The 26,483-nt window shown below is 37.6% G+C and overlaps 1 protein-coding gene across 6 annotated transcripts in view; it reads left to right on the forward strand.

The window, feature by feature from the left end:
• Nucleotides 1-498: 498 nt before the first annotated feature.
• PPFIA2 (PTPRF interacting protein alpha 2) overlaps nt 499-26,483 on the forward strand; it is a 296,305-nt gene continuing 270,320 nt past the window's right edge. For 5 of the 6 annotated variants that reach the window (XM_032105297.1, XM_032105298.1, XM_032105300.1 and 2 more), the window contains exons 1-2: nt 504-821; nt 8,679-8,929. In XM_032105297.1, the coding sequence (XP_031961188.1) occupies nt 8,681-8,929 (249 nt within the window). In that variant the 5' untranslated portion in view covers nt 504-821; nt 8,679-8,680. Of the gene's footprint in view, nt 822-8,678; nt 8,930-26,483 lie in introns of all 6 variants that reach the window. The other variant, XM_032105306.1, reaches the window with a different exon arrangement.

Raw genomic sequence — 26,483 nt, forward strand, 5'->3', positions numbered from 1 at the left:
TGAGCTCCTTAAATTACAGGATGTAGTAGCGTAGCGCTCTCGTGCCGCTCCCGGTGCCGGCGTCCCCGGGCGATGCGGGGCTGGCAGCGCTGCCCGGGGCGCGCAGGCTGGGGCGCGGCCGCGTGCCCTGGGTGACCGGCCGGGCTCTCCCGCTCCCGGCTCCGTACGGCTGACAGCGGGCTCCGCACGGTGCCAGCCGGGCAGCGATGTGCCAGCCAGGCAGCGATGAGTCTTGGGCAGAGGATTTCTCTCTGTAAAGCAGAAAACCCCGTTTGCTTTTTGATCATTCAGGCAGTCGTGCGTGCGTGTGGACTTCAGTCACGCACACAGGCATAATTAGCCTGGGAGGTATCGAAGAACCAGGGAAGCCGGTTACCGTTAACAAAAGATAAGAAATAAAAGAAAGATGCTTTCGCCCTGCCCCCTCCCCTCTGATCGTTTGCCTCCAGCTGCAAGGATGCTGTTGCTCGAAAGGGGCTGCTGGAGCTTTAAGAGCCGCTCCCCCCCCTCCTGCTCCCGACAATGGTCTGAACCGAGCTCTGCTTCCCAAAGCAAAATTTGTAATATGCCATTTTTCCCATGGATGCTTCTCCTCTTGGCTGCTGACGAAGTGACCGAAGAAAATGTTGAGGTGCCAAGCAGCGAGACTTGCCGGAGGACGGGTGCGGGGGCTTGGGGTTCCTCGGAGCAACGCCTGTGTCACCATTGCTAGGAAGATGGTCCAGGAGTGCTCGGCTGTGTGAGTCCCCGCTCGAAGCCGGTGGAGACTGCGGTTGTTATTGATCAAGTGAAATAGCAGACGCCGAAATAAAAGATACTAGGTACTGAACCTTCTATTTCTGAGTTAGACATTCCCTCCTTAGCCCCGATAACCCTCGGGGATGAGGTGCAAATGCAAAATCTAGCTGTCTGCCTCCTGCTGTAGTACTTGTGTGGTATTTAAATGCATTTCTATAATGGGAATTGGGGGATTTCAGACTAAAAAATGTGAAACCAACTTCTTTGTTTTGGTTGTGGTTAAGGGAGGTAGGAGGTCAGAGGGATGACATAAAGAACAGATAGTTGGAATAAGTCCTTTTTCTAAGGTACTGCGTTGACCACCCCTCCTGTGTGGAAGGAGTGCAGGATGCTTCTGTTAAAGGTGATATCATAGTTTAGTGGAGACTGGCAGGTAAGGAGTTAACTAGGAGGAGGAATATGCATGTAATGCAACTCAGACAATAGGAAGGATTTTCCTTATTGGAATTACACTGTGCTGCCTAAGAGCGATCCTGCTGAGGACATCTGAAGAGACATAATTGCAGTAAGATCTGGTTTTATCAGTCACTATATCTATTAAACAATTTGGAAAAAATAGCTGGTAAATGCAAAATACCCGGAACGATCCAATGAAATGAGTTTTCAAGCTGATGTCACTGTGGACAGGCTAGAACAAATGGTAGTTAGATTTTGACTTCTTTTTCCTGCAGCAAAATTACAAGTAACTTGAAATGACTCCTCAACTGTGGTGTGCAAATCAAATGTCAGTGTAAACAGAAAACAAGCTTTTAAAGCCAGTTATGGATAGAAAGGTGAGGGACTAAAATTAGATTCACATCTAAGGTGGTGGCCTTCAAGGTGAGCAAAATGAATGCTTGTCTAAGAGCCTTTGTCAGGCAGAAGCCAAGGAGCTTTCTGTCTTCTTATTCCCAGAGCTTCCCAAGTGAAAGAACTCCATCTGGTAAATTTTTTCCAGGCTAAATGAGATTGCAGAGGTGTTTGTTACAATATTCACTTAAATAAATAATTCCAAGACTCTTGGACAATTGTGATAACAGAAGATGCCAAATAGGGTGGGGTCCAGTGAGAAGAAGGAAGACAACTTTTTCATTTCCCACCTCTATAGGATACCTACCACAGAAATTTCAGGTAGTTTTAGAGAAAGTCAGTATTGAGGACATACTTTGATACCTTATCCATACATGACTATCAGCATAATCAGAGAGAAGTTAATATAACAGAGTTGCTATCAATTAATTTGTTAATGGAGTCCCTCCTGAAAAGAAGCTTTATATAACTCTTAACCAAGGATGGCCATATCCTGTGCTCTGTGTTGGAATTTTTGTCCATTCCCCTTATCTGGATGTTTAAACTGAGCTGCAGAATTCCTAACTGAGCTAATACAGAGTTCATTCTTGATGGAGCCATAATGCAGCTAACGCTATAGATTTGCTACGACATTTTTGCATACAGCCTGAAAAATCTTAATGTAATGACAGTGAACCATATTCTTTCCCCCTCTAGTAGGACAGATTACTTTAAGCAGTTGCTGTTTTTGCCAGTTGAATGTTGCGTCTTTAGAGGGGCAACTTGTTCATGATTTCTGGTAATGTTGTAGGCAATGGTCACATAACATCCAGCATGCTTCCTGGTATGGCATAACAGGCATTTGTGATCTTTATGCCTTTGTTTGGAGGGAGTAAAATGACAGGAGATTGATGGCTTGTCTATGTTAGTGACTTTTCCAACCATCTGTACTGATCCAAACCCACCGAAGTCCATGACAGAATTTCCATGAATTCAAGAATTTGTTGGATTAGATTCCATGCAAATGACTGGAGAAAACACTGAAATAGGAACCAGTCAGCCTGGAAAAGGCTTTGTAGTACATGGTGAAGTAGCTACACGACGGACAAGAAAGACAATATGTTTAGAGAACTTTAGTGTACTGCTTCTCAAGCTGCCATTGTGTATGGCTGTGATGCCTGAGCACTCAGGTCCAGAACTACTACTAAAATAAGAGACTCAGTTTTGTTTCAAATTAGAAGAGTTCTAAAGTTACCACATTGCCTAAAAATCTATTTCTAGGGAGCATTTGTGTGCTACATGCATTTCAAGGGAAGCAGGAATTCGTCAGTACCCTGCTCCCCCTTCAGAACCTCTCTGGGGGTTTGGGATAGTTGCAGGTGTTACACAAGTTCACTGTATGTTGCACTCCTTGCAAGTGTTGGATGCTTTGTGGGCACCAACCAAGGGATTGGTAATTTCTGGTCTGTGGCTCAGGATGAATCTAAGGAACAGTGATTATGTATTAACAGTAAAATGCTGGTGACTTAATGCATCTTTCATTGGGGGATTGCTTTACTTACATTCAGGATACTGCGTAAAGTGATAAACTTTGTACTGTAGAAGTACTAAGTTCAGTATCAATGGAGCTTTTATTTTTCTATTTAAAGAAAGAGAAACACATTTGAAAAGTCATACTTTTGTTGGCTTAGATCAGTCAAGAATAACTTAAGTTGTATTACTACAGGCAAGTCAGCCTTTTTCTGGTAAAGAACACAAGCTTTCCTTCTCTCCTTTGAATAAAGAGGTATATAGTGCACCTTCAGCTATTAATGTCACCTCTTTAAGTTGAAAAATATGCCACCTGATTTATCCCGTTCTCTCCTCTCCTTCCTCTTTGCAGTCCTGGCTGCATGGGAAGTATTGTACAAAATGATGTACATGAGAGCTTATTCAGTTCTCATGGACTTCCATGGTCTTGAAAATACGGGACAGAGGTGTTTAATCCACTGCTTGCAGTTCTTAACACCCACTGGAAAGAAATTCCAGCTTCGTCAGTGCTCATTCTTGGATGCCTGTGTTCCACTCAACGCCTTCAGGTTGAGTAGGTAATCTCCAGAGGTTCCTTGCAACCCTAAATATTTAGTGATTCAGTCACATCCTGACAGAGCAAGGTGGCTGTCCATTCACTTGTGGGTTGCTGTAGGTACCTGGCCTGTTTCTCACTTTCTCCTGATGACCAGGATGGTCAATCCATGTCTTAATTTTCTGTTCCCCCTCTACTTCCATTCTTCCCCCAACCTCTTCTCTGCAGTTTTCTGGTTGCACAATGAGCTGCAGCAGCTTGCCAGATCCATGGTTAGGCACCACTGGTATAACCAAGTAGGATTTGAGGTGTCAAGTCTTGGTAAAGAAATCTTTAGTAAAATACTTCAGTGGGAATTTACTCAGTCTCTGCAAAGGTGCCTCCTTATGGCTGGGTACAGATGCCTGAGTTTACTCAATTCAACACCATGTATCATTCCTTTGAAAAGAAGCAAAGTCTGTGTTTCTGGGTTCTTGGATTTGTTTGGTGGTTGATTTGTTTGATTCCTGTCCCATGGAATTATTTAGTGTGGAAGGGACCTTTGGAAGTCATCTGTGTCAATCCCTTGCCCAATGCTGGGCCGAGTGCAAAATAAGATGAGTTTGCTCACTGCAGGTTTGGAAAATGAAAAGAAGATTCGGTGCTAACTCAGTGTCAGAAATTTAAGGCAGATATTTATGCACTCCAATTTTGCTTAGATTTTGTCACATTACCTGAAATTGTAAGAGAAGTTACTTTGCAATTTAGAGTTGTAGCAATGCAATTCAAGGTTTCTGTTTTAAACTTCAGGGATTCTAATGCTTCATGTACATTGCTTGTCTTATTCTCCCTTTTTTGTCACTGTCAGCTCTGAATTCTTTTTCACTAATAGGACTCATCAAAGAAATGTAACTGTAATTGCCTTGTAGGAGTTGATAGGAATGTATTGATTAGGGAAGGGGATACTATGCCGGGGTAACAAAAATCTGAACATAGGAGCTGGCATGTGCAGACCAAGTGGAGAGATTAAAATACATGCACAGACTCAAAGATGTTTATGCATCTGCTTTTCAGTGTGCATTCAGAGTTGAATGAGGAACTAAGAGCCTATTACTCCGTATAAAACCAGCTAAAAAGAGCAGAGGGCTGGTAGTCTTTGTTCCGATCTTTGATCTTTTAGGGCCATTCCTGGGCATATGGTTATATTCCATCAATCATATGACAGGCTGATAAACACCGTTAGAAAACATGGAACATCCAGATGTCAGTTTATGAATGTGCTTGGTCTATCCAGAAGTTATGGTTTAAAAAATCACACTCTCTGAGCCTAGCCAGTTTTTGGAGCAGTAAGAATGGAGAACAAAAAGGAAGCTTAAATGGTAGTCCATTATTTATCTTGTTCAGTTCTGTTCTGAGTAGAATTGATACCTACATGTTTAGTAAGAACTGTGCACCTGGGACAAATACCTGCCATGTATGCATGGATCTATTATTCTTGAGCTGTGAATATATCATTAAGTTCAGAATGCATCTGACCTGTGTATATGAAATTTGATTCATGCATATGTATAGTGAAAGGTATCTGAGTTTTTTCAAAAGTTATGTAAATTCACAGATCAGCCACAAGTATGTGTGGCATGGTAATTCTAAGGTGTAATAGAAGTGGGCCTGCCAATAACCTTATTTTGAGCCTTTTAGAATTGCAGCATTGAATGTGGCTGTGTCTCCCCTATAAATACAGTTGGAAAAGGCATATATTTTTCACAGAAAGAATGGCTAATTCTGGTTAATTTATTAGAGACATCACTTTTAGTGTTTAATGATTGAAATCCTTCCTGTATAAAATATACTTTAGCTTAACACAGATTTATGGTCTGTGATTAGTGGGGAAGAGTAGGTAGGTAGAGTGATTCCTTTTAATTTCATTGTATGACATATTTCAGCTGATTATATTATGGAACCAGACTAAAAATTGTTGGGGTGATGGAAGTTTTTAATCACCAAATTTAGGTTTAAAATTCAAATTACATAGAAGGAAAATCAGAAATGGCTCTCTTCCCCTACTGGAAATTTAAAATATAATTCAAGTTACTCACATTAGCAATCAGACCAAATTGATCGTAGCAATACTATTTTTTTTTTATGTTTTAATATGAATCCCTCTGTTTTTTTCTGTCTGCATGTGTTGTCTTGGTTCTCTATGTGCTTCTGGTGTATGCAAACTAAATTCCTTTCAGTGATAACTAAACTGGGAGCTTACTCTTAAATTTAATCTCCTGACCCCATGTGTGAACCACATCAACCTGTGGTTAGCCAAGTGCTGACATGCACTCACCATCAGAAGGCTCAGGAAACATCAAGAACTCTTGTAACTCTGTGACATAATTCACTTCCTATATAAAGATCCAAATGCATACATGGCCTTCTATTTGTCCTCAGCTTCCAATCTTATACTACTAGACTTTGATCAGTCTGTTTGCTGACACTCTTCCTCTGTTTCTGTGAAGTTCTTTCTCTGCTTTACCTGCCCTAGCTTTTGTTGCAGCCCCTCTCAATAAACCTTCTTTCCTTTTTTTTTTCTTCATTTAAAAATTCTTCAAATATTCTCAGTATTTTTATTCCTTCATGCTATCAAGCAGGAAATTCATAAAAGATGTAGTAAGGTCCTGTGGAAGTGGCTCTATTCTTCAGCATGTGCTTGGGAACAGTGTTAAATGGTGGCTGCCTCAGGACATTGAAAGCATCCCATGTGTTGCCAAGTGTAAGTGTGATAAATGCCAATAAAAGTTTAAAAAAAGAAAAACAAAAAGAATGTTTTTCTAAAGGCAAGAAGACACAAATCATAGTTAATTGAACATCATGGCATACTAGGTCTTTCATGAAAGACTGTAAGAAATTTTTCTTTGGAAGCCCCACAGCGAACCTGCAGTTGCTTGCAATTTTGTTCCTTTTTTTGTGGCTTGGTGACCCAGGAGCACTCTGAGATGCCAGGTTTCCTTCAGAGTTGTTTGGGGTCCTTGTTGTCCCCCCACAAATGATCTGTGTGAAGGCATGGTCCAGGATTCCCATATTTCTTGCTCCTCTCTGTTGCAAAAGACAAAGCATCCCTTTCTGTCACACCCTATCTGGTGTGTGACAGAATATCTATCTGGCTCAGGTTAGCAGACTGCTATTCTGTATTTCTCTCCACTCTCAGGGTGGGGGAGGGGAAAGGATGCTTGTGGCTCCAATGGAATAATGGCATTGATCTCCGAACTTCCAGAATGCGATGTACATCACCAGGCGGACTGCAACAACTGCTGTACCTTTTAAAGATTCTCCTGAGGCTGTGAGCTGTGGGAAAAAACTTCCAAATAGCAACTGCCTACATCAGGAGTTGCCCACCCATTCCCTGCCTTCTCTGATGTCTTAGTCATAGCCCAAGTTTGTTACTTGTGCTGTCAGAATAATGAAGTCCAGGCGCTCAAAATAAGAACAATGCATGGCCAGCCCCCTGCCGTCCCTGAACGCAACAGCTGAGAGGGACAAGATGTGGTAATAGCGCCATGAGCATTCAACTCGATTCCCTTGCTACCCCACAACCGCTTACATATATGGCTACCCACATCCCCATAATGACTTTAAGAGGAGATTTCTTATCTAGTTTGAATGCAAGGTGCTGGGATAGCAACAGCTGTCCACACAGACGTTTCCCTACCTGTTCCCACACACTCACCAGCGTTCCTGCAAAATTGCACCGCTCTCACTTTGCCACAGCCTGTGTGAAGGGGTAGCAAATGCTGTGCCCTTCACACCAGAAACCTGATCTGCATGTGTAGGACATTGGAAGCAATTTCTTGAATGACAAAAGTTTCACTGATGAGAATCCTCTGGGACAAGAAGTGTGACTCATGAGATGTTGATGATTGTGAGGTGGGAAAGGTTTAGTGACAATCCAAATTGTTTACTTTGGTCTTGAAGAATGGGCATGCAGAGACCATGGTCTCGGGCCACCTGCTGCATACCAAAAAGTTATGATTGAACTGAGAAGGTGGCAGATGTCCTTGGAAATTTTTAATTATCCCTTTGCTCGCTGTGAACTTGACCATCCCAAACTGGTTGGCCACAGGTGGGAGCTGAGTAGGGACTGGTGATGGCCACTCGCTGAATGTAATGTACTTACATGCTGTTGAAAAAGGTTCCTAGAGGCAAGACAGGGGCTCTTCTGGCTGGTGTCCCACATCTCAAGATCCCTCAGGACAGTGGACAAAGCAGTTAATATCAGCAAGCTCTCCCAAGGATTCCCAAAGCTTCTCCCTGTATGCTCCCCCTGTATGCAAACTGGGGGTTTGAGATTTCCATTAGAGGCTTTGTAACTGAAGCTTGGGACGAGGTGATGTTATTTGATCTTCTCAGGGCAGATTTAAGGAACAAACAACAGTGATTCTGTTCCTGGTAATTCAATTTGCACAAGATATCACAGGGATGTAATTAGCAGAGTTACTAGTTCTTGACCTCTTACTGAACAAGCTCACTGGAGAATAATTTCCCCTGAGGATGGGAATAACTAGATAGAAAAATAGATTCACCTGGCATTGTTAAGGCAGCATGTTACTGGATCAATGGTTGGCCTGAGCTGTACTGTAGAATTGCCTAGAGGACAAAATCTGGCAATTAGTGGCAGCTATTGACATCAATACCAACAATTCAGCAATGAAATTAAGTAAGAGAAGGGAGCAAAGCAACGATATGGGAGACTACAATTGGTGGGGGAATATTTTCTGTCATTTTAAGCGAGCATTATTTGCAAAACTATTAATTTAAAATATTCTGTAAACCTCCATCTCCTTCCAATCAGTCTTCTTTAGTTTTGGGAAGCACATTCAAAGTCTTCGCTCTGTGGAATTAGTCACTGTATTTAATCCCTCTCTATTGACCATCTGATTAATATTGTGCACAAGTCTGAAAGTGGAAACAATGCACTAATCTACTAACTGTGTCCATGTGACAGAATTTATTCCTCTTATGAAATATCCTCAAATGTTTTCTCTACTGAAGAGCTGTTCCTTGATTTGTGTTCTTTTTAAAGAAATGATGTGTGAAGTGATGCCAACGATAAATGAGGACACCCCGATGAGTCAACGGGGGTCCCAAAGCAGTGGCTCGGACTCGGATTCTCATTTTGAGCAGCTGATGGTGAACATGCTGGATGAAAGGGACCGTCTCCTTGATACCCTTCGGGAGACACAGGAAAGCTTGTCACTGGCACAGCAACGCCTACAGGATGTCATCTATGACAGAGACTCCCTCCAACGACAGCTGAACTCAGCATTGCCTCAGGTATGTAATTAATAAAGATTTTTTTTTGTTTAGGTTCACCAATTTTTTACTTAATACCACTTACTTTAACCCCAATCAGTATGTATTCCTTGAGGTCCAAATTTTGCTCCCATTGATGTCAGCTGCAGAACTCCTACTGAATTAATAATACCTGGTTTGACCTCTGTGGGACCTCTTTTCATAGTTAAGAGTAGGAGTAACTCCGTTGACTTGAAGGAGAGCAAGATGAAGGCCTGTAGCTACTGGTTCTTTTGGCTGTTGCTCTAGCATTTACAACAGGTGAAGGATCATTTAAATCAAAGATCTAATGGTAGAAATAAAGCAAAAAGAATGAGGAAGTTTTCTAGAGACTTTTCTGGATAAGAGTTTTAATAAACAACAAATAAAACTAACTTATATCGGTTAAGTAAGATACTACACAAACCCACAAAAACAACTGTTACCTTAATATTTTAATTCAATTAAGTTTAAATATTTATATAAATTTCATTATCTAAAGTTGTCCTAGTCTTTTTTAGGAACTTCAAAATTCACTACTTCAGTTAAAATACTAATGTGATATATTTCAATATTATATGTCAATAAAATTTAAAAAAATATAATAGAGTTAAAAGCAAAGAAAGATCTTATTTCAGTCTCAGTATGTGGCCAGAGGTTGGAAAGATACCATGAATCAAAATTCAGGTTTTCTCCATGTTTTTTTCTTTGTGTCTCTCAGCTGTCACTTACTAGGGAATGTGACTGTAACCATGATGGTCCAGGGAGGAATTAAGACAGTGTGTGGTTTGAATAAAGACGTAATAAGGATGAATGAAATGAGTATGACATTTTTTACAGATAGAAAAGGAAAATGGTACCCTCTGGAGTAGGGAACAGTAATTGTTTAAGGGCTAACCTCAGCAGGTTATTGAAATATTTTGGGATAGTACTGAATAAGAAGGAGAGACTGTAATCATTTGAAGAACAGCATTAGCAACTTGAGCATTAGCTCCAGACAATAAGAATGCCTGCAGCTGGCTTGGGACAAACAAAAAGGAGTACCAATGATCTTCATATACAGTAAAATCAAGGTTGTTATTTTTCTTTTTTCTCTTTATTTGTGGGCAGTTGAACTTCTATTGTACAGGTGTCTCTCCATAGAAGAGTGGAAAAGAATAAGTGAAAGACAGCATAAATCCTTTATTCAAAGATTTACTGCTGGAAATCTGAAGAAGGGAGGACGCTTTGTGTCTGAGTCCCATTCAGTGTGCTGCTTAGTGCAGAGGCACTCTCCACTGAGCCCATAGTGAGGTATTTTTATTGAGTGCTAGCAGGTGTCTGAGCCCTAATATTTCTGTGTCTCGTATATGCAGAACTCCTGCTAAAATACTGGAGACTAGCTAAAGAAAATAATATTCAGCAGAAATGTCTTATAGAGCCTAAAAGAAACAAATTCTAAGGAAATGGATCACAATATGATTTTAGTCTTTATTTCTGACTGGAATAAAGACTAAAATTATATTGTGTTATGTATTTTTGAATGACAGCTGTACACCTCCTAAAAGCAATTGATTTGTCAAGTGAACACTTTGGACTACCACGTACCATTAAGAATGCGTGTTTCAGGTAGCATTTGTCCTTGTATCTAAGAGAGATGTAGGTTTCTCATATGAGAAGCTGTGTGACACACTGCTTACATTTTAAAGCAGAATCAGGGTTTTTTTTCATCAAATATGTTATCTAGATCTTCACGTATTTATTAAATTCTGAAGAAATCTGTTCTTATAATACAGAATGCTGGCTTAGTAATAAAACATTCTAGTAATAGTCTTTCAAGAATATGATTTTTCTATCACTGCCGTCCTATTTAGTTTCATTTCTGGACTTGAGATATTCTACACAGTACTTTTGCAATTTTTTGGTTTATGGTTTTATGAATGGCAAGCTTGCCTTGCTAGCTGACTGTTACAGCCTTATGACAAAATACTTCCTAGGACTTACTACCTAGTGGAGAGGAAGAATTCTCTCTTCGCTCAGTTTAGGGGGAGAATACTTAAATATATGCTATCTATATGATAATTATTATTTAGTAATAATGTGACATCTGATGAGTCTTGCTTTATCAGAGTATATGCTTTTAGCTCTTGATCTCTTGAGTGGTTTTCAAAATTCAATTATTTCTTAGCACTTACATAGTGCTTTGTATGTAGAAACTGTGTATTGACACAATTATATTCCAAAGCATTTTTGTTAGGACCCTGTTTTTGTTTATTGTCTGTTTAACTGTTTGCAGTGAAAAACATGTTCTGGAAAAATCATTACACTTGTAATAAATAGAACCTGAACAAAAAGAGCCTGCATGAAAACTCAACCATTTAAAAATCTTGTCTGATGGGAAATAATAAATAACATTAAATAGGAAACTTGAGTTATTAATTAATGCTGTTACAGCTTTTAATGCTGTAGCCAATGACTGTAGATGTCTATAAGTTTTTATACTGGTCTGCACTGCAACCGAACAATGTATAATTAACTATGTCTTTCAAACTTGAATTACAGAAATATAGTTGTCATGCTATCACTGAAATAAACTTTATTTCCATTAGATTATCAGTCTTAACATTATGAACATCTATGTGTAACTGAACAGCTATGTTTAAGGAAGGAAAGAAAAAGTGAGCAGGCAATTACAGATCATCTAGACTAAATGAAATAACAGGAAAGACTTTAAAACTTGATTTGGAGGAAAATTTAATAATACATCAAAAAGCTAATTTAAAAATATGTCAAGGGTTTATCAAAATTGTCTTTATACAAAGTAACTCAATGTGGCTCTTTGGTACCAGACTTTTAAAATTAGGGAACTAAAGTATCCCTGAAATGATATCTTTTGAAGTCACCCCATTTAAATTACTGATAAATGGGGAGTGTGTAAGGAAAAGCAATATAATAATTAGTAAGATAAGTAATAAAAGAGAGAGAGGAAAAATTTTCACTTACAGTAGACTGAGGGGATGGAAGGAGAGTAATAGTAGCTAATAATGTGTTTTGAGATCAATTTTTGTTAATGAGCATAAGAAGAAGCATGCTAGTGGAAATTTTGGATGACGCAAAATTGAGTTGAATAGTCAAATAAGGGAATATGATAATATACAAGAACAAGAGTAACAGAGGTGGAATGATACTGCATGGGAAAAGGATGAGGGCCTTGTATCTAGCAGGTAATAAAAAAATGTATGACCTTTTAGGTAGCAGTAGTAAAGAGAGATAATATATGGTTTACAATGGTGGTAGGCAGCCAGTGGGAGGTGCGTGTGAATAAAAGGAAAGTGCCATTTTGAAATATGTTATGTAAGAGATTTCTATTGGAAGTAGATAAATATTAATGCAGTTAAACCAAGGGGTGGTTTGGACCTTATTTATCTGAGTTTTGGCTCAGTAGTGATTGAGATTCAACCTCAAATTGGAAGAGATTCAGAAAAACACTGCTAGAGGAAAGAGGAAGTAACATCTTCTGCTTGAAAAGACTAATTAAAGTTTTCTTTTTTCTGGGGAAAACTGACTTGAGAGGGACTATGTGTGATTTCATAGATTTTCTTGGAGAGACAGGAAAATGGAATGAACAGGTAAAGATGAAAGAAATGTTTTAAGCCAAAAATAATGTTGATGAAGGAATGAATGATTGTAGGGTACCATGAATAAAGATAGATCATTCATCAGAAGAAGGTCGTGAATTACGAAGGAATGGCATCTTAGACAAAGACATGGTGAAAACCCCAAACTGTTTTCAAGATGGAGCTGGTATAAAAGACATTATATGTCATAATAGCTTTGGTTAATGTCTGAACTTGACCCAGAACACCCCATGTTCTTTATTTCAGACTTTATTGTGGAGATACCAAGAATCTAGTCCATAAGTAATATTGTTTATTCTTCCGAAAGCTGACTGTTGATAGCAGAAGCCTCTAAGGAAAGTGTATTTGGATCTGCACTGCATGTTCCCCAACAACAGGAATTTATTGTATTTAGGTCATGACTCTCAAATCCAGACAAAAAATTGCTAAATACAATGAACTTCACTGCAATGAGGAAGCATAAGATCTTAATACTTAACAGTATGTTTTTATTTTATTGGAGTCTTTTACTGTAGCATGAGAAAGTGTTCTACTAAAAAGGTTAGGAACTCCAACTCCTTTTTGAGTGCTAGAAAGAGGAAAATGTTCAGTTACAACTTTCTCAAGCAAATTTAACCATCATCTTCTCTAAGCTAAATTGTCTGGAAAATATCACCTTGATTAGCTACCTTGTAAACAAACTGGAAAAATACACTATATGTCACTGTAAGACTTAGAATGACACATAAGAATCATAAGAGTTATAAATGTACTCTGATAAACAATTCTGAACTAGTCTTGGCTGTTTTATTGTTTCTTTTAGCCTTTCAAGAGTAAGTTTCAAGATATAAAATATATTATTTATATGAAGATGTTAATAAGTTATCACTCTCTAGTCAAGTTTATTTTTTTCATTAATAATGTACTTGCTCAGTGATTTATCTAGAAGTTGTTATTCACGGAGTAGTTGAAGTTGGAAGGAACCTCAGGAGGTCACCTTGTCTAGCTTGTCTGCTGCAGCAGGGTTACTACGAACAGGCTGCTCAGGACTGTGTCCAGATGGCTTTTGAATATCTGAGGGTAGACTCCACAGCTTCTCTGGGCAACCTGTGCCAGTGCTCAGTCACCCTTACTGTAAAAATTAAAAAGTGTTTCCTGATGTTCAGGAGGAACCTTCTGTGTTTCCATTTGTGTTCACTGTCTCTTCAATATTACATTACCAGAAAGTTCTGATTTTACTGATTGTTTATGATAGCAAATTTTATTTTTTAATGGCTATAGATCTTTTCATGTATTGATCATCGGAATCCGCACCTATGATGTATCTGTTTTAGAACTATTAGCTGTCACCAGTCAACTCATTATTTTCTGTGTGCCTTAGCATAGTTTCCAGAAGGATCTGCTCCATGATCTTGCTGGTCACTGAGGTAAAACTGACTGGCCTTCAATACCCTAGATCTTCCTTTTTTACCCTTCTTAAAAATTAGAGTTACATTTCCGCTTTTCAAGTCAATGGGAACTTCACAAGGCTGACACAACTTCTCAAATATGGTGGGTAATGGCTTAGACACTTAATCCACCAGCTCCCTCAGGACATTTGGACGCATCTCATCAGGTCCCATGGACTTGTGCACCTTCAGTTTCCTTAGATGATGTAGATAATCTCAAAGCTACTCTTCAGTGAGTGGTTCTGCATTCTCGTGGTCCGTGCCTCTGCCTTCTGCAACTCGGGATGGTGTGGCTGGAGCACAGTGCCTAGTTTGCATGGTTTTAAACAGCTTAACTGATATGACTTGAATTCTTCTATGCATGGGTATAAAACCTCCTGTCTTTAAAACAGACCTTTTAAAACTAGAGCAGTCCAGATATGTTATTCTTTGGTAGACATCACTGAATAATTTATACTGAGAGAGACCTTTGGAACTCTATTTTCTTTTTTTTTTTTGAACTTATTTTGTTCATTTTCCAGCAAGTTTGAGTATGTTGTGATTCCAGTGAATCTCTGTGGTGGAGATCGAAACACCTGGTTAAGTTTAAATTCTTTTGGATGTCGCAATTTTTTTTTCTCTGCAACAGATATTGTCATCAGTATTTAAAAATCTGGTTTTTCTGGGTACAGATAGTAGAATTGTTTGGAATGTGGAACTGCAATACTAAAATGAATTCTTTGATATCCTCTAGTACCCCATAGATTTCAACTAAATTGTAATTGTTAGTTACAATAATTCAGTAATAAAATCAGTAATAGAAATATTGTGGTAATCATTAAGGTTTTATTTGATCTAATAAGATAACATTCATTTAGAAATGCTTACTGGAGGCATGATAGAAAGGAAAATCCAAAGAGGGAAATGTAATGACCTTGTTTTATTGAACCAGTTTATGTAATTTGATCAATGTTAACCTTTAATAGGATTGTGATTAGAGAATTTTGTTGATAGCCTTGCAGTTTCTTCCAATACAGTGAGCAATGAATTTTTTACTGCCAGAGACAAGAAAGGTGCAGGGATCCAATAGCTAGTCAGTAGGGCCATATTCTGAGGTTGTGTTTCCTATTTGGATGTGTGTGTATACAATACATGAATACAAAATACTGGCATCGTCCAAATACATATATAGATACAAAAATAGCCCAACAGAAATAAATACACAGATTTTTAAATAGTAATAATTAAAGTAGACTTTGTTTATTTAAGATTGGACATTTGCTGTTTGGGTGAAAATAATAGCTTGACCCACAGTATTGTTCTCAAAACAGCTCTTACTCCTATGACGAAGATGGAATGATAGCTTTTTTTCATGATTTATTTCTTTCTGGCTATGCTGAAGAACATAGAGTACCAATGGCATCCTGTATATTTGAATGAATAATCAGTACTTTTTCTGAGATTCTAAAAACGTCCTCTTGTGTGAAGGATTTCTGTAAGTTCTCCATCTATTTTTTTTATCTTGGAAGATGATGCGTTTTTCTCACATTTCCAGGGAATAATTTAAAAAGAATTCCAAGCAGTGAAATGGAGATCTGAGTGAAATGTGTCTGAGGTCAAAGTTCCAAGTTTTCTGTCTCAAAAATCCAGTGAGACACTCTGTATTAATGTGCAAAAACTAAAGCTTGACCCAGTGTTTCTTGCCATCTCTAAATTTCCTCTGTCCTAGAGTACAGTTGTGCAGGATACTAAATAAAAATGTGTTAATTTTCAGGTGTTCTGAATCCATGAAGTTCCCACTAAAACCAGTGCAAGTAGCAAGTCTTTGTGACTGCCAAAATTTGTTTAGATTACTAAATAAAAGAAGCATTTTCATAAACAAATTGGAATGATGCTTTTTTGCTAATTATCTTAGCTATTTGTCTCAAGATATTAATATTGAGGGGAGCATATTGAGATGTATGCAAAAAATCTGATACTAAATGTAACTATTAGTTCTAATAGAGTAAATATGCAAATACATGTTTTTACAGGATTTACATGTGTAGGGGGGAGACAGAGCATGTGGAATTCAAAGAAAAATTGGCATTATAAAGTTGCAATGGTTTAAGTGCAATGCAGCGCTGAAGTATTAGTTGTGCCACACCTAAGAAATGTTTAGGAAAGATTTAAGGTTTTCCTTCCTCAGTAACAGAATATGCAACATAAGAGCACATGGCAGTTCTTTTTTTTACAAAAAACTGAATGAAAGTTGTTTTCATATTGTTAAATACCGATTTTATTCTGGTGGATGACTCCTAACTAATATTATCTGATAAAAGACAGACTGACAGTATCTGTGGTTTAAGTCAGACAATGCTTTAGCTGGGTCCTCTCTGGACTATCTTTTTTTTTTTCTAAACTGCCATCATATTCCCAACAGAGCACAGTCATAGGTATAATTATACACACAAGTAAAAACTTGAATTATTTTCAAGTATGAGTTTATTTCCTTGCTGAAGTTCTGAGCATTCAGTAGCATATTGCAAATATTTATAAGCACGAGATTTTCTGTTAAAAGCTTTGGACTTCTTGATAAATACTTAATGACTGAAGAAGACTGATGTGACAATCCAGCAGAGGAATATAATGGGATATGGGGGAAAAAAGACAGAAACATAAATATTTAGAGGAGGAGGAACATGTGGTGAATGCCTGAAGCAATCAACAAGACTATGTACTCCCATTTCACTCTGTATCTGCTTCATAAACATTGATATCAATTATTTTAGCTTGAACCAGGTACATCAGCTGCTGCATTAACTATTGATGGCTCATTATCTGAATGTTTACAAAGGTATATGAATGAATATGAGAAAAAATATAATGGTGCTGGTCAACAGAATAGAGCACAGATGGTTATCCAAGTCCCTATAAATGAAACTGTTGCCATCAAAATTATAGACACCATAGTTTTCATAACAGCTATAGTCAATGCCTCTCAGCGTTTAAAAAGCATTTGGACAATGGCTTCAACAACACGATTTAACTTGGTAAGCCCTGAAGTGGTCAAGCAGTAGGGCTAGATGATTAATGTAGGTCCCTTCCAGCTGAACTATTCTATCCTGTTACAGAGCGAGGAAAAGCTGGAAAAAATAGTGCAATTTTATAAAGCTTAACTCTGTTAGTTTACTTTTTGCTCATGTCCTTGAAAGTGGATGGTAGAGGTTGAGACACCATCCAAGAACAATCTTGGAAACATATTCTCTTCTTTTTAAGTTCTCTATTAAAAGCATTAAAATGGAGAATATTTACGAATTAGCTTTTAGAAGTGTCTTATTCAGGCTATTTTCTACCTTAACAAATTATTTCCCATACTACTGAGTATTCGCTCAAAACCATAAAATATTAGCTGCATGTTTTTTATTTCAAAAGTAGGGATAATTTGGTTCTCACTGAAGTGTGCAAAGTTTTCCTGTTGACTCTGAAGAAACAGGTTTGTTTGTGGTGATGAATATGCATCTTTCATATGATCCCCAGGAATCTGAACTTCCATGTATAGAAGTTAAGGGCCAAGTAGAGTAGTAAACTTACTCTGTATAATGTAGCTAATAATCTGTTCCAAATCATCATTTGCTGAGTATATCTTGTCCTTTAAGTTTTTTCCTATTTAGTATCAGATTATAGGGGTTTTCTTTTCTTTTAATCATTGTTGGTGAACTGCATTCTTTACCATGTGTGAGATCTAAAAAAATCTCAATTATACTGTGACAGTCAATTTGTTATGACAGTCAATCATCTGTCAAAACAGAAAATGATAAATCTTGGGGACCTACAGTAAAGTTCTTTGTTGTAGGTTGGTTTATATGAAATCATGAAGTAACCAAAATTACAGATTTTTTTTTCCCATATGTGTGGGGTATGCCCAGCCCTTGCCCTGGAGGGATCTCTGCTGAGATAAGAGATTTCGCAATCGCCCAGCAGGACTCCCTGGAAAGGCAACCACTTTGGTCACTGCGAGAAAAGACAAACCCACAATCCTTTAGGAGACACTATGCAGATTTCATCGTAACCCATTGGTCTGTTCCCATCCCAGATCCCCTGTAACCCATTGGCCTTTATTGATCCCCTGTATCCCTATAAAGGCAAGCCAAATGGGCCCCTGTCAGAGAGAGGGTTCTTGTCCCTGGCTCCCCTCTTCGCTGGAGGGGACCCACAATAAAGCTACCTCTGTGCGGAACCAGCCACACGAACCTTCTCGTCTCTCTCTCTGGTCTGGCCTGGAGGCTGCCCTGCAGAGCTGAGCTGGAATCACGAGCTGATATCACTAAAGAGCTGACAGCTTCTGCATGGGCCCTCCTGCCAGCAGCTGAGGGAAGACACCGGACCCCGGGAAGGCGATTCCTTTCGGGACCATCTCCCCGGACCGGTCATCTCTTCCTGGGTCAGAGCCGCTCCCCCCATCACCAGCTGTAATACATATGGGATTTTTTTTTTTGTAATGAGACTCTAAGCAGAAGGGAACATAGAGATAAATAAAGTGAAGGAATAGTAAGGAGAAGGTAATGCACAAGTAGATAAACCATACTTCTGTGTCAAAGGGTCAGAATTCTGTAAGAAGGGGTAGAGTGAGAGTCAGTCTGCACAGGAAGTGAAGCCCTAAGTCAGAGCTGGTGAAAATCAGTATGGAAGTTTTCCCACTTATTTCAATCAATGATAGAACCAGTCCTTAAAGAGCAAGTAGTTAAGGAGCAAGTTGAGCAAAGGGACAGAAAGGGACCTGGGGGTGCTGGTCAGCAGTGGCTGAACATGAGCCAGCGAGTGCCCAGGTGGCCAAGAATGCCAGTGGCATCCTGGCCTGTATCAGCAATAGTGTGGCCAGCAGGACCAGGGCAATGATTGTTCCCCTGTACTGGGCACTGGTGAGGCCACACCTCGAATCCTGTGTCTGGTTCTGGGCCCTTCTGCAAGAAGGGCATTGAGGTGTTGAAGAATGCCCAGAGAAGGGCAACCAGGCTGGGGAAGGGTCTGGAACACAAGTCCTACAAGGAGTGGCTGAGGGAGCTGGGGCTGTTCAGCCTGGAGAAAAGGAGGCTCGGGAGAGACCTCTCTCCAACTACCTGAAAAGAGGCTGTAGCCAGCTGGGGGTCAGCCTCTTCTCCCAGGCAACCAGCGACAGGACAAAAGGAAGTGGCCTCAAGCTGAGCCTGGGAGGTTCAGGTTGGACATCAGGAAGAATTTCCTCACTGTAAGGGTGATTAGACGTTAGGACAGGCTGCTCAGGAAGGTCATGGAGTCACCTTCCCTGGAGTTGTTTAAGAAAAGTCTGGACCTGACACTTTGTGCCATGGTCTGGTTGACAAGGTGGTGTTTGGTCTTAAGCTGAACTTGATCTCAGGGGTCTTTTCCAACCTAATTGGTTCTATGATTCTGTGATCAAAAGTACTCCAGACATTGTCACTATCAAAATAAGACTCATGAGAGTATCTGAGTATGAAGCGCAAAATTCTGATTTTTGTATTTTTTTTCCTGTCGTAATGACAAATACCTTATAGGTATTAAACACTGAGACAAATACTGCATTGAAAAAATAAGTTTTTTCATCTCCTGGATAAAAAACAAAAACACTTTCTTTAGTACTATGAATACAACTGCTATTTGGGGAAATATGTTTTGGAGATGGAATTTGGAGATTATACACTAAGTTTGTGTTTTTCTACTTCCTTTGCTTAATAACATCAAGTTGACACTGGAAATAATGAATATCCACAATATTAAGATATGCTGAACACATTTGCAATGTTTTCTTTTCTCAAAGGTCAAGTATGACTACTATCTCATATAATTGGTGCATAAGCACATTGTTGCATATATTTGATCAAAACATGTAGAAGACAATACTTCTGAATTGGTGAACACTAGGTTCACCAATAATTGCCCCTATTAAAGTAATTTTTCATTAGGAGTAAAATCTTGATATTAGAAATATTCCAAGAAAATTGGGGTATTTTAAGATAAAGGATTTCTTATAGTTCACTAATTGATACACATTCATATCAGATCCAGATACTCTGCTGTAATTTGGTTTGCTGTTTGTATCTGCTATAAACCAGCATAAACTTTGTCAGCCAAAACACATTTAAAATTCTAACCCTGTATATGTGGAGAGTAAATCAACTGACTGGTCCCATCTCTTTATGCTTTTTTATTGAATATTCAACTACCTTCAGTATCTCATTTTCTTTTCCATGTAACTCTACTCTTAGCTGTAATACAAATTTAAAATTCTCCTGTATTAAGAAAGAAATCTGTATTTATTTTTCTGTAGTCCTAATGATTTTCAGGGTGAACTACTACTACTTCTTGCCACAACTGTGGCATGCCGTTAGGAGCATACATTCAACAATCTAATAGTAACTTACATATCTTGTATATATTCCCTAAAGAGGCTCAATATTGGATGGTATGGACAGCTCTGAGGAGGTATTGTTTACTGAAACTGTAATTTCAAAAAATGCTTTCAAGAAGCAGCACAGTTTTTCACAAATTGAACTTGTCTGTGCCTTTATAAATTCTCAGATTAAGTCTTCAGAAATAATATCGTGCATGGGCAGATGCTTTTATTTCCATGCAAACAGAAACCTCTGCATACTTTCTGAGTATCAGTGAAGATTACTTGGGAACCTACATTTAAGTCTGAAAGTTGATAACAGGACTTCCAAAACCAAATGTTTACACAAGATCTCAACCTGAATCAGACTTGCAAAAATGTCTACTTTGTCATAAAATTTCTGATTGCACTGTTTCCGCTGGGTAAAATTCTTCTTAATTTAGTCATGCTTGGATCTGAACCATACACTGATAGTTTTCTGTTTCAATATAGCCATGATAATTTTGTTTCTTAGTTGCATATTATTACAGTGCTATGATAGCAAGAATTACAAGATCAGTAGCAATTTAAGGTAATAAAAAAAACAATGTTCTGATCTTTGTTTGAAGATACATAAAAAGAAATTCTTTATTGCTGGCTATTACTTGTATTGTCAGATGTTATAGAAATAGAATCACTTTTGCCCTGGACAGAATAAACCAGACAGTACTTATCTTCTAGAAGAATTCTAGCAGATAGATATGAAATGTATGAAATCCTTCTTGTCCTAATCCAGTGCTGTACTTTTGAGTCCTACACCATGATGTCTCTTTGTTTTTCAAAATAACCTTGCTACCTAATTGGCATGGTGTTAGTGATGTGCTAAGACTCCCTTTAAAGTAGTCACAAAAGTGTTTCTTCTACTCATAGTTTAAAATAAAAAGAGTTTACACTTACAGATGTTTTTAGATCTATTTTAAAGATGACATCCAGATGAGATGAAAATTCTTCTTTCTCACTGGTTGTTTAAACAAATGTAAAGTATTCATATGGCACTGAATGGAATGTAAAACAGAAATTTTCTAGGCCTATACATTAAGAACTGGAATAGCTTTACAATTCTTCATTCGATTTTTCTGGACATGGGAGAATGACTTCAGGCATAACATAAAGGCAAGTGTTTCCAAGTTCATAACCCCATAAATTTATTTCTAGAGTGTACACATACCAGCTGCTCACAAAGAATAATTAAGCAAGGGCTTAATGAAAGGAGGTAGAAAAGGACAAGCCCTGTACTGAGATCTCCAGAATGCTTTCTCAGACTTCTGTCATTTGCAGCTGAGGGCAGCTTTTAAACTTCATCTTATATGCTAATCCTAAAATAGAAGTGTTTGTGTTCCAAAATTGATTTAGTTGCTTTTGAGCCTCTTCTACTTTGTTTTTTGGGGTTTTTTTGAAGATATCACTTAGGTTATCACCAGCTGATATCCTCACCTCCATGAAGACCTAAAACATATATAAAATCAGCCACAACAAAAAAAGGATTTAGATATTTGTAAACATGCTGGTCTTATACATTAATGTCTTGTCTGAATGGAAGCAATAAAATAAATATAAGAAAAAATACTCATTAATTACAAGCTACTGATTCAGACGCACTTAAAAATCTGGAAACAGATGTGACCACATCCAGTATTAAGTTAAATTTAGTGGACTCATCAATGCAAGTGTTTTCCCCAAGTAAGGAAGAATTGAAAGATATTGGTATTACTGAATGCAAAATACTTTTGGGGTTCTCTTAACACCCCTGCTTCTGAGATGAGTAGAGCACATTGTAGATTGTCCTTACAAAATTCTTCTGTTGTCACTTTTGCACAGAACATATCCTTGAGTAAGAAAGTAACCTGCCTACCTTTGTCCTTTCCATGAGTCAGTTGTGACTCAGGATTGATGTACATCGTCCTCCAGAAGTGAGTTATTTTGTGAGCATAAAGTGTGCTATGTGTGAAGAACTGTGACATAAGTCAAAGTCACAGTAGATATTATTAGAATATTCACATGGAAGGTTATACATCAGCAGAATTTTAAATGGTTTGTGATATCTTCTGGTTTGAAAAGGAGGATGCTCTACATGCTGAAGATAAGTAATATGTTTCTTTTTCTGACAGGGTGGTAATTCTGTAAAGTAATAATAAGAGCTATATAATTTGTTTTAGCCATAGTATCGCTCAGGATCTTTGTTTTAATTTCTGTTAGTAAAATCTGTATTTCTAACTATTGGAGACTTGAGGTTCCTTTCTAGGGTGTCTGAACTTTTTCCCAAAAAACTTCTGCAGCTTGTGCCTTCTGAAAGCAATTTTTTGTCATAATATACACACTTGTAGGGAACAGTTTTAATCACTCTTAAGAATGGGTTTACAAGGAATATGGATAAAGTGCTGACGCCTGAGCATGCCCAGTCTTGGATGAACTGCCATTGCTGGAGGAGTTCTTATGGTAATAATGCATGTTTTGATAACCAAGAACTTTTATTGAAATTCAAGTGCTTCTGCAGAAAAGATTCTATCGATTTTTTTTTAAATTACAAAATTAATGTCATTGCATAATCAAACTATAAAACGTTATTAGTTCTTTAAAACGTTATTTTTTTATTATACATTGGGTTTTCCGTGGAAGAGAAGTGCTTTAAAATGTTTCCAGTCTTTAATTCCACAGTTTTAGAGGAATATTTTGGAAACATTTATTACAAATGCATCTTTGAAAAAAGAAATTTTTTTGAAAACACAGGATTCAGTATTAGTAGCAGAGGCTTCATGTTGTGAAGAAAGAAATTATTATCTAAAAATTACTGTTTTGACAGCCAGACCTATTTTTCTGATCATGTCATGACTGGGTTATTGTTTTTGTTAAGAAAAAAAACCGTTAGAAAAGTTAAAGACATTTCTTTACAGACATTGAAACATTTTTTAACATCTTAATTCAGTGTTTATAGTTTTAATTTAGAAATAGTCTTCTGTCTTGAATTTGCCTATTTAAAAAGAAAAAATCACCTTCAGCTAGAGTAAAACATTGCAGCTGAAATGGAAGGAAAGTTTTGGGGTTTTTTTTCTGTTTTTTTGTTGTCAAGGAAATCAGAAAAAAATCTGCTCTGTAGTGTAGAAGGTAAAAACGGTGTATTAGAAAGTAAAACAATTAATTGCTAAACTTTAATTTCAAAGCAGTGAAATGAGCATGAATATGGTCTGTTACTTACCATTGCCTAGTTCACTGAATTCTTCCTTATGTAAATACGATGATTTAGAAAGAAGAGCAGCTAGGACTCTGGCTAGCCATTCATACTCCAGTTTTGGTAATGATTACTTCAGAACAATGTTCAATGTTCACATATGTGGGGTTTTTGTCTTTTTTTTATGAGATATAAAATTGATCAGTATTTCATATGTAGGTGCAAAAATTCCTATCTATCTGTCCATTTCTCTTCTGTTTTAATAAAAGAACACATGGTGATTATTTTGCCTTCCACAAACATTCCAGTTCCATCTTTATTTATCATTATTCAGTGGCAAAGTTGTTTGCCTCCATTCATAGCTTGCGAGAAAATAAACAAGGAATACTATGGTGTGGTTTCATCTTGTTAATTCTTTTTTAAAAGGCAAAATATTTAGAAAAAATGAGGGCATGCTTCTATTTAATTAGTTCTTGTTCTGTAGTTTTAAATTAAATGTTTCCTCTTAAAAAAAGAAAAAAAAACAACAACTCAGCCTAAATACCCATATAAATTGCCAATAGTTAGATATTTTGCACCTGATTTATGTAAGAAACTTCCAGCAAATTATTTAAGGCGCTTTCTCTGCTAGCTCTCATCTAAGCAGTCTGGTCTCCTAAGCCCTTGTCTCCAAAAGTAATTAATACACTGCATATGACATTAGTGGCTTTATTTTTGAGTCAAATTCTAATGTCTTTTCTACTACTACCATGACATTCACAAACTTTTTGGCTAGGAAATCTAATTAATATTCTGTTTGGGATTTCAGAGATAATTGGCCTTTAGGACCTTCTGGAACTGTGTAAGGCCATTTCTTATCAAGCTTTGTGTAGAGATGGTTTGAAGCTTATTCTATCACATTCTGTTACTCTGGAGTCCAGTGAACTAAAGCAGTACCTTATAGTTCCTTCCACATTTTGGGCATAGTAGGAACTGACAGCCTTTTTTGTCATTTAGTAGCTAGGAGGCGTTCAGTATTACTGAGCACATGGAGGCAAAAGAAAGGGAGCAGACTGTAACTGAAAGGTTTGCAACTTCAGTGAAGTGGTTGGAGTACATTGAGAATAACACATAGGATGGTCTCTAAATTCTTGCCTTACGGCATTTCGGTAGAGTTTAGTTTCAACTAATTGAAGCAAGCTGTCAATTTACATTTCAAAATATAACATGAAGTTTAATTTAACAAGGCTTCATACTTCTGCAGTGTTCTATAACAGGGTAAAAAGTTATAGAAATTAATCTGATATTTCTACAGAGTAGCTTACTTTTTTTATTTTTTGACACAACCTATTTGTTGGTAGGAATGTTTCTGAAATTATGAAATTCTTCATTTATTTATATGTCCCCTATAGAAGATGTCTCTTTTCTTTCATGGTTTACTGTCTCCTCTGAAAAACTGAGAAACATGTATTTTTTTCCTATCTCGAACAGGTAGATGTTGCTTCCATGCTTACTTTCAATAAAAAACTTAAAAGTGTTTTGCCAAAGTTAATCTTCATTTCTTAGGACTGAGGAGCAATTGCATCAAGGAGTGAGGAGACAACCCATTTTAGATAATTTTTTCTTTCTTTGTTCAGGGTCACTCAGCTGGTAGAAACATTGCAGGAAAATTGAGTCATACAACTGCATTCAGTCAATAATGAACAAATTGCCTTTGTAGATTGCACATACGCTTTTCTTGTTGTAAGCTGTCTCCTGTCTCCTGCAAAGTGAAGCTGAAGACAATGAGGCAGTTCATTCGTTTTTTTTAAAGGAAAAAGGTCTTAAATAGCCTAAAACCTACATCTCTCATGTATTATATGTATAAAAAACCCCCTCACATTGACCATTGTTGCATCATTTTTATTCAGTTTCTAAATTATACTAATTTTGAACGTGGTTGTAAAAAGACAGAAACCTAATTGGAAAACTTACTTTTTTTAAAATTAGAACTAAGAGTGGCCATGTTTTGAAAGAACAGCTTTTTTTCAAAGGTATAATTTGTGCTTACAGGATAAAAGTACATGTACAATTTTAGTAAGTTTCAGATAATGTAATCTTGTACTTCAAACTACCTACTTAGGCATTTAAATAGAGTGTTGAGGAATAATACTCACATTTGTTTCTACTAATTCAGTCTGCAGAAGTAGTTTGAATACGAAATGAAAAATTTGAGACTATATGCTTGGGAATCTGTAAATGGGATGTAAGTACAGAGTGAGAAAATGAGTCTTGTAAAAAATACACTGGTCTGTGATTTAGAAAAGCTCAGGAGTACTTAGGTCTGCCTCTGATGCCCCATGAAGCCATAGGTCAGTCACTTAAATCTGCTGTTTGTCTTATCTATGAAATTATTTCCTTTCAGTTTCTTTGCCTTTTGATGTTTCTCAGATGTAGCCCATGCTTTAACGTAACTGGTCATTCATTTCCACTGTCGCTAAAGAAAACACAAGCTCTCCATACACCATAGTGCACATTATTCTAATTTCTTGATATTGAACTCTGTTCAGGTATACATTAGTCTTTGAAAGAGAACAGCAGAGTGATATCCACATTACTGTTTGAAGCTAGGCTGAAAAAGTGTTCAATTAAAGCTTTGAGATGGTTTTTGGAGCAGATTATGTGGACATTCTCATCCGAGATTTCAATGTCTTTTCTTGTTCAAACATAGGAACACAGATTCATCAAGAAGCCTGTTTTAATAAAGCTTTTAAGTGACTTTGGAAAGGGGACACGGGGAGCAAATTAGTCTCAACAAATAGAGAAGGATAACCTGTGCACCAACCAGGAAGGTTTAATGCCAAGTCTGTGTGACATTAAGTGAAGCTGAAACTTTTGATTTATGCTACAGGCAAATAAGCACTGTAAGTTTTATGGTGTGGAAACTATTCATGAGATAGCAAAGGAAGCAAGATACTTTGCAAGTTTTTCTCCTTTCACC

This window comes from Corvus moneduloides, chromosome 4, assembly GCF_009650955.1.
Source record: "Corvus moneduloides isolate bCorMon1 chromosome 4, bCorMon1.pri, whole genome shotgun sequence".
NCBI lineage: Eukaryota > Metazoa > Chordata > Aves > Passeriformes > Corvidae > Corvus > Corvus moneduloides.